At 40.2% G+C, this 13,770-nt stretch overlaps 1 protein-coding gene across 1 annotated transcript; it reads left to right on the top strand.

Annotated features, from left to right (window-relative positions):
• Window positions 1-1,063: 1,063 nt before the first annotated feature.
• On the top strand, window positions 1,064-10,060 carry ccp110 (centriolar coiled-coil protein 110). Its single transcript, XM_005461039.3, has 14 exons — window positions 1,064-1,275; window positions 1,992-2,202; window positions 2,815-2,943; window positions 4,309-5,473; window positions 5,614-5,735; window positions 5,969-6,146; window positions 7,098-7,207; window positions 7,592-7,708; window positions 7,846-7,947; window positions 8,027-8,143; window positions 8,497-8,570; window positions 8,653-8,718; window positions 8,838-8,897; window positions 9,042-10,060. The coding sequence occupies exons 2-14, from the start codon at window positions 2,038-2,040 to the stop codon at window positions 9,115-9,117; spliced, it is 2,481 nt and encodes an 826-aa protein (XP_005461096.1). The 5' UTR covers window positions 1,064-1,275; window positions 1,992-2,037; the 3' UTR covers window positions 9,118-10,060.
• The last annotated feature ends 3,710 nt before the right edge of the window (window positions 10,061-13,770 follow it).

Genomic DNA, 13,770 nt, shown 5'->3' on the forward strand with positions numbered 1-13,770 from the left:
CTGTCTCAAACTCCTCTTGAAGTATAATCATTGTAATCTATTTCTCTGTAATCCTGTCACAGTTTTTCTTCAGTCACTGTCCCTAAGTACTTGTATTCCTTTACATCCTCTGTACAGTCACCGCTGACTGCCACCTGTTGATGTGCCTTGCTAGCCCTAAAATCAAAAATAATTTCCTTTGCTTTCTTGGTGAAGAAAGAATACTAGCATTATACCAAACGAAAAACTCATTATTATGTTTTGTTTTACCACCTAAAAACATCAGATGAATCAGTCCTGCATTCATTAGCATACACATCTGATGATTTTGCTGTTCACCTTTAGCTGTGACAACCTATGCACTGAACTATGCAGTCTTACAGTTTTTAATGCATATGTAAAATCCATAAAAATATTGTATTTTATGTGGTTCGGAGGACAGTGTATTCTGTGTAATACACACAACAGATCATCTTCTTGGCTCCCACCCCTTTTATATGCACATAATTGGATGTAAAATATGGGCAATTTGTTGTACACATTACTAGAAGGCGCACCTGTTTTGTCACTTCATATTTAGTGCTTGTCTTGCAGAAGAGGGCGATTAAAATAGGGCTTAAATCACATAAATTCATTCATAAAGTTTCAGACTGGAAAACACACAACACAATGTACAGAAAGGAGAGTGGTACATAAATTACATTATTTTTCCCCAAGATCATCCTGTTTTTTAATACTTGGCACATTAAGTAATTTGTCTAATCACTCATAACAATAAATAAATAAATTATATACATATATAAAAATCTAAATTGAGATTTGTTTAACACAGCAGAGAATAGCTGCAAGCAGATCATATTAATGATATTTATGTAGACTCATTTGCCAGGAACTCGTTATCCTCTTGAGCACTATTAACTCGAGGCTATGAGCAGATAACAACATAGTAAAACAAAGAGCGTGTGATAAAATAGCACTACTTGGCTACAGCCTAATTCTACTGCATTCATTGAGAAATGAAGGGGAAAAGAGGGCAGGTCGCATTGAGCTTATTGGAACGAGAGACTTACTCGGAGGATCAGATTGGAACGTGGCCCGCGTGCTGTTGCTAGGAGGCGCTGTTGGAGCCCGGAAGAGTTGAGCATGGTGATGAAGATGATCGAACCGAGATTGAGGAGAGAAACGTGAGGCTCACCGATAAAGCCTCCAGTTTGTGTTTCCCTGCGACATCTGTCCGTGTCTGACAGTCCCCGCTGGAAGACAGGAGGGCGATATTAGTGTTTCTCCACTGAGTAGGTAAGAATAAGCGGCGGGTATCCGCTGTCATTCTGCAGGGGGTATCTGCACTAAGACGTCTTTTTTAGCTTCCAAAGACAGCAAAACTGGATAATGCTTAAATATTAACATAAAAGCTGCTGAAATTAAGCTTTCTCTGTAATACTAGATACACAAAGAAAACGGTCCCCACCTCTGCTCTGCCGGATGGAAGAACAAGCGTGGATTGGCTACTGTAATTAAGCGGCTGAAGACCAGCAGCAGCATCATTAGGACCTGCTGGTTGAATTCAAACCTGTCCGATAGATTAGATATGCTGCACAGAGCCAGTGACACTCACGCTTATTGCAAAGGCACATTGTTTTAATCGAATCCACACAGGAGCTGTCTGCTTGCGCAAACGTCCTACCTGTCTGTGAGTAGTCTGCAGACTACTGTCATTTGCTGACAGACATTTCAGAAATAGAAGCGGTATTGATCAGACACACGAGTCCCTTTTGCATTTCCACAAAACATGGAAACGGAAGACAGGCACCAGCACAGTATGACAGAAAGCAAAGGAATGGCAGGAATGTGATGAGTGTGATAAAATCACCGAGGACAGACAGACTGGCTATTGTTGTAGGTGATTTGTCACATTTACCCACATGGTTTCGTCTCGTCAGTCAAACCCCAGTGTAGTGCAGCCTCACACGGACCCTCCCTTTTAATCTCTCGTTCTCCATTTAATTTAACAGCTGGGCCACGAGGCTACATGGTGTGTGTGTCCTACTCAGAGTGTGGATGTGCGGGTGTCCAGAGATGGAAAGCTATGAGGAGTTCTTTCTGCGGAGTCTGGCATTATTGCAGGAGGAGGGGAAATTCAAGAAGACTACATGCGAGCCATCATGTTCCCTGAAGGCTCGCTCTGTCATCCACTTCTATGGAAGAGCTGCGCTTTCGCCTCTGGTAAGGAAGAGATAGACAGGCTTGGGAGCCCATGCTAAATGGATTACACAAGATGTAGATGCATGTGAGAGTTCACAGTTTAAACTGAATGAAACATCTCTTTGTGAGCAAATCTGATGAATGAATATATGAACTGCTTTATGACAACAGAGCTTCTCACAGGAGACTTTTTGGCTTGCCATAAAACTGTAAAATGCACTCCATTTAGGTAAGCTTGCTCGTGCATCCATTGCATTTACTGCTAAGACAAGCCAAAGCCTCTGCTGTGTGAACAGCCTGTTAGGTCAGCAGCTGGCAAAGGGAAACAGTGGGAAAGTGGAACATCAGGGCTGTTTGATGTTTGTCAGAAAAATCCATTTGCTTGTGATTGCTGAGTAAATAAGTTTGCAGGAAGAGTCCAGCATCAGTCTCTCTTCCATCCAGAAGAAGATACACAAAATATACTGGAAGAAGGCTGAATTCTTCCAGTATATTTCTCATCTGTAATAACATTTTTAGGTACAAAGTGAAAAACTGTGCCTCTTTTAGCTGAATAAACATGCGTATTTTTGAAAATGAAATGCTGAAAAACAAACAACAAAAGCCGCAACTGCATGTATTTTCATTTTCCAGCTGAATGCAGAGCAGCGGAGCGAGATGTGTGGCTACAGACAGAGGGCGGTCCAACTGGAAGTGGACAGACAGAACCAGCAGAGAAACAAGCTTTTGGCCAGGATTCAGGGCATTCTGGATCAGGCTCAGGTCAGTTGCACACTATGGTCACAGGTCTGGGTGTCATCTGGTAGGGTGAGAGGCCTACTTAGAATAAGATCAAAACATTCTTTGTGAGTACAAACCCAGTTCTACACTTTGTCCAATGTAAATGAAGGTCTACCATTTTAAGCAAAAAAAGAGATTATTTTGATTTTGATGGCAATAACAAAATCAAAAACTGTGACAGGGCCATGTTTACCACTCTGTAATGTTGTATTATACGCATCATGCATATTGTCTTGCTAAAATATGTAAGACCGTCCCCAAAAATACATAGATAGGAGTGTGTGTTGCTTTAAGAACTGGATACATCATGAGAGATGCAGGCTTTTGAACTGAGCGCTGATAACAAGCCAGATGGTCTCTTGCCTCTTTAGTCCAGGTGTGGTGTCCATGTTTTCCAAGAAAAATTTCAATATGTCTGACCACAGAATTGTTTTCCACTTTGCCTCAGTCTATTTTAAATGACCATGTCCATATAAAGCTTCTTCTTTGCATACAAGAACTTTAACCTGCTTTTCTGAAAACCTTCCTCTAAACCTTTTAATGTTATTAGTTGTTACTGACCAGTGAGCCTAATTAGTTGTAAACTGTTTCTCCTTCTTTCCTCCTTCTGTTTAGCACCACTCACTTTTCCAGCCTTTGGTCCCATGTCCCACCTTTTTTTAGGTGTGGTGCTGCTATCAAATTCAAATTGAGCTAATATTTTTGATGAAATAGTAAAATATCTGAATATCTGAAAATCATTGCATTTTGTTTTATTTACCTTTTACCCATCATTCCAACTTTCATGGAATTGGGGTTGTATAATGTTATGTAGGCAAAGTGCTGGACTCTCGTGCTAATATTATTATGCTGACATCGTGTCCTGCTTTTAGTTTGGGGGCTTTTGACCTATAGTATATATTAAATAGGTTTGTGTGCCAGTCCCATGATGGAGCACATAAAGTGAATTACAGTCTGTCCTACTGTCTCTGGTGACATACTCAGAGTTGAATACAGGTTATCTGGCCTAGCATTTTCCCCAGTGTGCCGTGCTATTTTTTACCTGATGACGTGTTTTCATAACAGCTCGAGATTCAAAGCGGTATTGTTCATTTGCTCAGTGTCAGATTTGCTCTACTTTCGTAATTCCCAGTCTTTGAACAAATGTGATCAGAAGATTTTGTCTGTTATCATTCACAATGGAACACCAAAACTCAAGCATGTAATCACATTTTCATTAAAAAACTAACATCAACAAATAAGCTAATTATTTACAGACCATAATTATGACTTGATTTGCCTGTATGCTGCTGTTACATGTGCTTTGGTGAAATCCTTTGGTGAAATACTGCTTTTTATCTTTCACAGGTGCTTAAAGTGCCAGATGAAGAGGTTGACAAGTTGCCAGTTTCTAAATCTGCAACAGTCAACGGCTACACTCTGGTCACTGACTCGCCTGGGCTCCCCAAACATGCTGGATTTGGGGTTCAGACAAATAGTCATTGTGCCGCTCCATGCTCTGAGATTCCCGTGCTTAATGGTTATAACGCAGCGGAGGAAGTGAAGGTGGATGCCCAAGAGAAGAGTGAGGAGGAGGAGGAGGAAGAGGACGAGGAAGAGGACATTAGTTTGGACAGCCTTCTTAAGAGATCAAGGGAGTATGTGAAGAAAGAGCAGAGTCAGCAGGGATCAAAAGCTGTCCGTGCAATGACCCAGTCTCCCCCACCTGAGACTGACTCTGTCAGTGAAGAGAAGAGCTGCAGCCCTGTGACGGACACAGGCATTCAGTTTGGATTCAGTCTGCACCACAGCCCTGTCGGCCCGCCTCAAATCCAGCATCAAGTACTGCGTGACTCTAGTCCTCAAAAGTCCATCTGCCTCTCACCTAGTCTACCAGAACCATTTTCTTGTCTCCCCAATCCAGAGACCAGCATAAGTCCTCGTCCACAGAGACGCAAACCACGCCCAGTTTCCACAGGCAACATCCATTTTTCATTTCCTATCGGCCCAGCAGACCTTATTGCTCGAAGCCCAGGACGGTCAGAGGAAGCCATTGGTGTGGCAGACTGGGGAGATGCTTCAACGTCCCCATCTCACTGGAGCTCAGTGGGAATAGAGGGCATCAGCCAGAGTGGCATTCGTCGATCCAGCCACTGTGGAACCAGTCCAGTGAAGGAGAACTGTAACCCTGTCAGTGCCTCGGTGCCCAGCTCAATGGGCGATCACCTGGCTGCAGGTTTTCGCCGGCGCTGCCACACTATGGACAGCCAGCTGCATACCTACCATTCTGGAGCGGGGCGCATAGACCGCAGCCAGGAACGCCTCCCTCGCTTCATGGCAGGAGTTACACTGTTTGCTCCCAGTCGGCGCACACCTGCAGCCCCTTTAAACCAGTCGTATGATGTAGAGAATCCTTCACTGCCTCTGCTGAGGCCCTGTGTGACTCCTGCAGACGAGTCTCCGGGGCCAAACAATGGCAGGAAAACACCGACTGTCATCAGACATGCAGCTGAAGCACAGGCCCGCAAGACAGGTGAGTGCCTTTTAATTTTTTTTATGTTTACAACTGTGTAACTCCCACTGAGATTTCTACATATTTTATGTTAAGTGAGTAAAACTCTGACATGGTAAAAGATAAATGATTTATTTGTATGCATTTGTGCTTATTAACAGATGATACCCAGTGGCGAGCGCAGGCTCTGGAGGACATGCAAAGACGTCTTGAGAAGGAGCATGCTTTGCAGATGTCTCTGCTCCTCGCTGAGCAGGAGAAAGAGCAACAGCGCCTCCACCTGGTCAGCACATGGAATACATCAGTAACCATTTTATATAGAAGTAGAGCAGAAAAAGTGTTTTTTTTAAATGACCATGAAAAGCTACACCAAAACCTAATATGTTTAACTACAATGTCAAATATTTTATTTTGCTTTCTTTGTGTGTGTGTTTGTACATCTGAGTTTTATATGCCTTTTTAAAAAGATTGTGAGCATTAGTGAAATACAAATAATGTTGTGTGCGGTGTGCTTAGGAGCTTGAAGAGACAGAGAGAAGGCTGAAGGAGCAGGGGTCTGTGCGCCCTCTAAGTGCGGATGCTTGTGGCTGGAATCGTAGGTCTGCGAGTGACTGCCGTCCTATCATGAGCCCCTCGTGCCCGGGACTAAGTCCTGTCCACACACCATCAGAACGATCACCTGGATACAGTATAGGTATCGTTTTAATAAACTACTATGTTCAAGATTGTAAAAAGTGTTTACAAAAGATACATGAGTGTCATGGTTCACTGACTCGAGAGAAATATTTAGGTTTTGTTCCTTTTATAACTTTCTTTTTCTGCTGCTCTTTTTGGAAGCCCCAAATGTAATACTGAACACTTCATTTCATATTCTAAGCTATATGAGTCGCCTTTCATATAAACAAACAAATGGTATTTTATTTTTGTATTTTATTTTATTCTTTTGTTGACATTTAACAATTACATTTTCAGTGGAACTGGAACAGAGCTATCTGATGTTAAACTCCAACAAAACGGTTGATATGGAAGACTTTCATATTTTTCTGAATACCTTTTATAATTTTTCTTTATGTCGTTTTCTTTTAAAATTGTGGAGAGAATTGTATATATCAGACAAATTAATATACATAAAATGTTTTGATCCGTGGTCCACAAGCAATTCCAGACTATTCTTCAGATCTTAAAATGATTTGAATGGAGGGTTACTACCATAGGCTACCAGAAAAAATGGTGGTGAAATGACCTTTTAAATGAACCAGAGCTGTCCCTTAATGATATACAAGACAGTGAGAGACATTTTTTTTTTTATTATTAATATAAGGATGGTGTCTTCCTCACTAAACTGGAAGTGCATTTTGTTGTTTGTTTTTCATACAAACAGCATTTCACACATCAGCACAAATATAGCTTAGAGGTGATATCAACTTATGAAGTCAGGGAGTAGAGAAACAGATCAGACACACTGACTAGTCGCTGAAGAACAACACTGATTACTTTTTAATGTTTCGATCATTGTTATTGTCTGTTATTTGCCTTCTAAATTCTGTGTCCTATAATATTAGTAAAAAATAAAATGTTAGTGTTTGTTGATGGAATATGCTACAATATGCTAATATTCTAAAATATCTGCTGTTTCTTTCTCCAGGTTTGCCCAGTCCTGTCCCTTCTAGTGCATCCTCTCCATGTCTTCAGCCTCCTCTTTATCTGTGGGGTTCCACGTGGGGGGCTAACAAACCTCGGGCGAGGCAAAGTCTGGTGTGTAAACACTGCAAAACAGGAATAGCATTTGCAGCCAAATCCAAACTTCAGCATACTGACTGAGCTCATTAAACCTTTAAGTATATGTAGTATATATACTGTAAAGTGTATATAATAAGTGTATATAAATCTGATGTATATTGTAAGTACCATTTCTTTTACTCTGTTACATCCATAACGCTGTGAACTGTTGTAAGTCTCCAAAGCAAAGACCAAATAGAAGCTAAAAGTCTTCTTAGCGTGCAGTCTTGTGGCCACCTTTTATTATAATTGAGTCTATTTCTTGTCCATTAAATCAGAAAATGTGTATGTATGTGCAGACTGATATCATTTATCTTAATATCTCACATTTTCTCCATGTTCTTCTTTACATTCTCCCAGGTTCTGACAGCAGATCAGCAGAAAGCATTTTGCAGAACTGGTGCTATCACTCGCGGCTTCCTCACACGCAGACTGCTTAAAACAGAGAAAGTCAAACACCTCCGCCAAACCATCATGGTGAGTTCAATTTCATGCCTTCATACACAATAAAAGGGTTACATGAGTGTAAGAAAGTTTCATTTTAGATTATGACGTTAGTGACTGATTGTGTCTAACTGTGCACTCTCTCTCTGTATTTATATGTGTGCCTTAAGGATACGCAGGAGTTCATCCGTTCATTTCAAACTGAAGCTCTACAGAAGAGAAGCACCTACACAGCACAAGATCTCGCCCTGCAGGAGAGAGTTAGAGCCCAGGTATGACTGTGTACTAAACCTCTATAGCCAGCAGAGGGCCATCTTTATTCATGTTTCTCCTTGTTTGTTGTTCCCTCAGTTACGTGCAGCCCTGTATGACATCCATGACATCTTCTTTGAAATGCCTTTGGAGGATCGCTTAGCATTACTGCAGCAGGACAGAGAGCTCCGTGTGGAGAGGAAGCTACGAGACATGGTAACATGAACACAGTCAAGTAAATAATCAAGTATCCAGATTTAATCAAGAGAAGGTGACCGTTATTGTCACTGAGAATATCCCTCTGTTCTTCTAGAGCCTATAAACTAAGCTTTAGTTTGTTCAAACACTGGAGAAAGTTTTATGAAGCCATGCTTTCTGTGTCTGGGAAGGTTAATCCAGACACTCGTGGCTTATCTTGTTGTTATTAATGCATTGTTTGTAATATAGCACCTTCTCAAAAAAGCAGTGATTAATATATCATTTTAAGAAATTGGTTTGTGACTATCTTTGACTTTTTCAGTATTCTTTGTTTTTTTTTTATAAACTATAAACTACATTCACTCCTATAGGAGAAAGCCAAGTGCCCCAAAGAGAGAGTGGCTCTTTCTGCTGCCACACAGAGGTCTTTGGACAGGAAAAAGAAGTAAGACAAGAAATGAAAACACGTGTTTTACGTTCATGCTGTTGAGATCCAGTGATCAGTGGTGTATGTGGTACTTCTTTAGGGTTGGTGAATCTCCAGCACAGACTAGGAAGATGCAGCAGAAGCCAAAAAGCCCCACTACCAACAGGTGTGAGACACATCTGTGGGATTTTATTATTTTTTAATTCATTTTGTGTTTCCCTCTATGTAATTACTAGATTTTTGTCCTTAGACGTTGTTTAGATAAATTCATTATTCCTTTCCTAGAGTCTTGAAGCCAAGCCAAGGACAAAATGCCTCTGTCCCAGGACAGCTTAACCGTCAGGGGTGAGTCTGTACTGCTACAGATTGTAAAACACTTTTTATAAAACACCAATTGGCTGAATCGCATATTCATGAAAACAGCAGTCTTCAGGCACACCCTGCTTTTGACGTATTTAAAGTCATCACAGTGTGACTTTTTTCTCTTAGGAGCTGGTACAGAAAGACCCCAGAGGAGAGGGTGAAGCGCACGGAGAACCTGAAGAAGCAACACTCGCTGGGCTAAAGCATGACACAACATGCCCCGACCTGTGAACTTGAATATTTAGTCTTTTAATACAAACCTTGTACCACTGAACTTTAGTCAGCGCTGCTAACCACATGATTGTCCTTCAGTTAGCTTTGGAAATTCACATGAATGTATTCACACACAAAAACACGATCACAGCGCTGTTGGTTTCTGTTGGTCACTGTTGCTACTCGCCGAAATAATTAGTTTCAACAGCTGATTGTTATGATGAAGGAAAGAATAAGTAGCTGTAGTTAAATGTAAGCCACAAGAAGCTCAATTCAAAACACGTAAAAACATTTCTGTGCCTAAGTACTCTGCCTTTGTTGTCTGTCATGTTTTAGCATGCATATATTTAATATCAAGTGCTTATAGCTGTAAGTTGCACACAGACAGTCACATAATGTAGTTGTCCTGAAAATACAATATTTTAATGTTTATGATTAAGTTTTCCTTCAAGGGCTTTAATTACCAGTTCGTGCATTGTTTCGTTCTTTATGCTAAGTGTACTATAAAATGTATAGTACTCTGAGTCTGACTGAGTCGTATCAGGGTGTTTTAGTATTTGGTTTAAATGCCTAATGAAAAGGAAAAAAGATAAATATCTCTGTTTACACTCTGGCATGCTGTTACATTAATGTAGTTTCACACAACCACAGATGCACAGCAGGCATTCAGTGTGGACTTTGTTTCAGAAATGACTGAAGACCGAGAAATAATATAAGACATTTTAATAAAATAGTATTTCTGAAATATTGTGTGAACTGATGCGTTCACTGCAGCACCACGCTGACTTCATATTTGTGCACTTGTAGCATTCAGTACTGATGTTTTTCTCCCACATTGCTGTGTGCGTCTTTTAAAGGATGGTTTATTTCATTTAAAATGTCAGATTGTTTTTTTTCTTCAATGTCCAGAATAAAATCTGAAATTATTTAAATTTTCATGGAATTTAATTCATGATACAGTTAAATTATAACCTAGCTAAACTAACCTAACTATAACTTAGCCATAAGTTTTTGACATGAGTTTCTTTTCTGTTCTTTGCTTTACTGATGTTTTATGACCCAGTAAATACGTTAAACGTGGTTCCAAACAAGGATCCTACTTAGATATTTAATTCTGGCCTATGATAAGGTAATAAAGCCACATATGAACAGTGGTTATGTTTATTTTTCAAAAATCTCTAAAAATAATTTACTGTATTTACACATCCTTTTTTTTTTTTTTTTTTAGGAAATTGACTATTTTTTTAATCTACTCTGAATAGCAGCACAAATCCAGAGTAAAGAAGGAGACCAAACAGATTTTCCCAGGCATATTTACAGCAATAAGACTTTAATTATAATAATTTTTATGTAGCAGGATACAAACATTCTTGAGCAAATCAATTTGTATTATATTCAACAGACTTGCACACATTGCAACATTAAACAGAGTAAGTCTCATCAACCATTACACAATAAAATGAGGTAATATGAAGCTTTATGATTCATTTTCTCAGTAATAGTAATCTGTGTCAGGATGCAGCTAAACCATATTCATCCAGTTGGCCTGGATTTTTAGCCTACATGCAAAAAATGTTTTTTATGTCACAATAATATGCATTTCATTTCAAAAAGAGGCACAACTGCTATATATTATAAATACATGGTGAATATAAAGTTAAAAAAGGCAAGTTTGTGGCTGTTTACAAATAATTGCATAATCTACGTCTGTCTCCTCTATGTACAAAAAATACGCATATAGTAATGAGTGATATAATCCTACATTGCACTGACTACATTATCTCCGCACTGTCACACCAAAAGAAAACGTAAGCCACAGATCTCGCACACATTTGAACAAAATGGCTCCAAACTGCTTTAAAAAAAGTTAAATATCTGTCATTTTTCTAAGACTGTGCAAGAAATTTTGTTTTTCATTTTTTCTACTGTCGTCAACATAAATAAAGGTTTTTAGTTTCCTGTAGTTAAAACAGCCATCTTTCAAGAAGAAGGCTTTGAGTTGAGTTTTCACTTCCACAAAGATATTCTGTGATGCACTGTCAGGAATCATCTAGCTGCCCTCTGCATCATCCATCCATCCCTCCATCCATCTTTTTTCACTTATGTGGGGCCGGGCCGTGGGGTCAGCAGCCCAAGCAGAGAAGCCCAGACCTCCCTCTTCCCAGCCACCTCCTCCAGCTTGTCTGTGGTAAGACCAAGGCGTACCCAGGCTAGTCAAGAGATACAATCTCTCCACCGGGGCCTCCTCCTGGTGGGACATGCCCGGAACACCTCATCCAGGAGGCATCCTTGTCAGATGCCCGAACCACCTCAACTGGCTCTTTTCGAGGTGAAGGAGCAGTGGCTCTACTCTGAGCCCCTCCTGGAAGGGAGAGGCCAGCCACCCTTCGGAGGTAGCTTATTTCCGCCTCTAGGTATCCACAATCTCGTTCTTTCGGACATAACCCACAGCCTGCGACCATAGGTGAGGGTAGGGACATGGATCGACCGTTTGAGAGAAATTGAGAGCTTCGCTTTTACACTTAGGAATAAAATTATTAAATAAAGTTGCTATTGTGATTCTTATATACACATTGCAATTCTGCTCATTAATTAGTTGGCACTCTGTGTAATGAGGGTCAAAAGCATCAATTCAGTGCTATGATTGAATTGAATTATTGAGACTGACATAAAGAGCTGTAGAGGGATTTGCAAACATGCAAAAATTCTGGGCGAAGGGAGTCTGAACAGAATGTCCCGGACTCAGATAATAAGGAGAATCAATAGGCAGAGAATTGCCAGCTAATATTAATACAGCAAGGCTAGGGAGCGAGGTGTTTTTCTTTCTCTATTTTTTTTCTGGGAAAAGGAGTGTTGGAATTGATATTTCTTATATTGTCATTTGTGCTAAAATATATAGATATATAAGCATTGCCTTTATGTGTCCTAATATGGCTATCATTATGAAGAAAAAGCCAGACAGTCAGAGGATTTATTTTAAACCTTCTAACATTTCCTTTATCTGTGTCTGTGCTGACAAAATGTGCTTTCTTTATTTAGAGTGCAGCTTAGTCCAGAGATGAGCTGTGTTATACATTTGGAAAGCACCATATTCCGTTTTCTTAAAAGTGCAAGAGTTTACACCTTTAAATGACCTATTGCAAGTTTCTGTTTTTATAGTTTAGTAAGACACTTACTTATGATTTTCTGCATACAGTTTAAGTTCATTGAAAGGTCGTATGTCTATGTATAAGTATGGCTGGAAACACACACAAACATGCACCTACACACACCCACACACACAGAATACAGACACTGATGTTGTTCAGATATGCCTGTTTAAGAATGTCACGTGTATTTGTAATTGCATATTCATGAATGATTGCTTGCTGACAATAAAAAGGGCTGTAGCGAAGGAATCAGTCGAAGTTGGTTGAGTTCAGGTGAAGGAATCTTTTCCTCAACTTTGACTGACTTCCCTCGCGAGCCACAAAGACAAAGAGCTCTGTCTTGCCTTGTTTTGTCGTGCAGTTAGTTGGTCTCGTGTTCCAGCAGGGTTTGTGCCTAGATAAACCCAACAAGGAGCAGATGCAGACAAGGTCAGATGTGGATAGAATGGGGGAAAAGATCCACTCGGGAGACAGCAGAACCGGACACATTGTTTCCCAGAAGTAGTCATAATAACACTTGTTTTTGTTGTGGTATAAAATTGTAATACCTGCTTACAGGCTCATCATTTTTGTGAAGCAGACCTCTGGTTCACATCGAGGTCTAGCATTTTGTAACTTCAAGTGCTGAAATGAATCTTTTAAAAGACTGTTTCTCTTTCTTTAAGGAAGCACAGGAGAAAGACTAACACCAATACACTCAGCTCTCTCTTCACCAAGATGGATCGGTACAGCTTCCGCATCACTGCAGCCGCAGCACCAATCTGTCTGTCAGTCTCCCGCTCCCCTCTCCTATCGCTCACAAACAAGACCCCGAGATACTTAAATTCCTCCACTTGGGCCAAGAACTTGTCCCTGACCTGGAGTGGGCACTCCACCCTTTTCCAGCTGAGGACCATGGCCTCAGATTTGGAGGTGCTGCTTCTTATTCCCATGCATTCTCAAATATCACTACTCGGATAATTCTGTTAATTTATGTTGATTTGAAAAAAAAATTGAAAAAGTTTCCAGCAACATTGTGTGATGAAATTGTGCAAAGTTATCAGTTATCATAGTTTGTGATGGAAATATTTAAAAAATAATTTGAAATAACAGTTGTTGTGTCATCTTTGGAGATGCTTTACACAACAAGTAAACTGGAGTTTATTTTGTTGATGATGTAGTTATCATCTGCCTTAGACTGGCCTCTCGCCCAATGGTAGCTGGTATATTCTGAAACCCTTGATAAGGCTAAGCGTCAGAGGATGGACATAGTTATCATTAAGTGATTAGGCCTGTGGTAAAAAAGGCTGCTTCCCTGATAGATGACAGAAGAACTCGTGATGAAGTGAAAAGCCTACTTACTCTAAAGTGAGAGGCCATTCCTGTCTGAAAGGTTTACAAGATAAATCTTAAAGGTCAAGAGATGATTAGTTTTTCTTAACTGGCTTGGCACATTTCTCCAAATATTTTTAGCTCCCTCAACTGTTCATCCATGCAGTAAAACACCAAGTTTA

The sequence above is a fragment of the Oreochromis niloticus genome, linkage group LG4, assembly GCF_001858045.2.
Source record: "Oreochromis niloticus isolate F11D_XX linkage group LG4, O_niloticus_UMD_NMBU, whole genome shotgun sequence".
NCBI classification, from domain to species: domain Eukaryota; kingdom Metazoa; phylum Chordata; class Actinopteri; order Cichliformes; family Cichlidae; genus Oreochromis; species Oreochromis niloticus.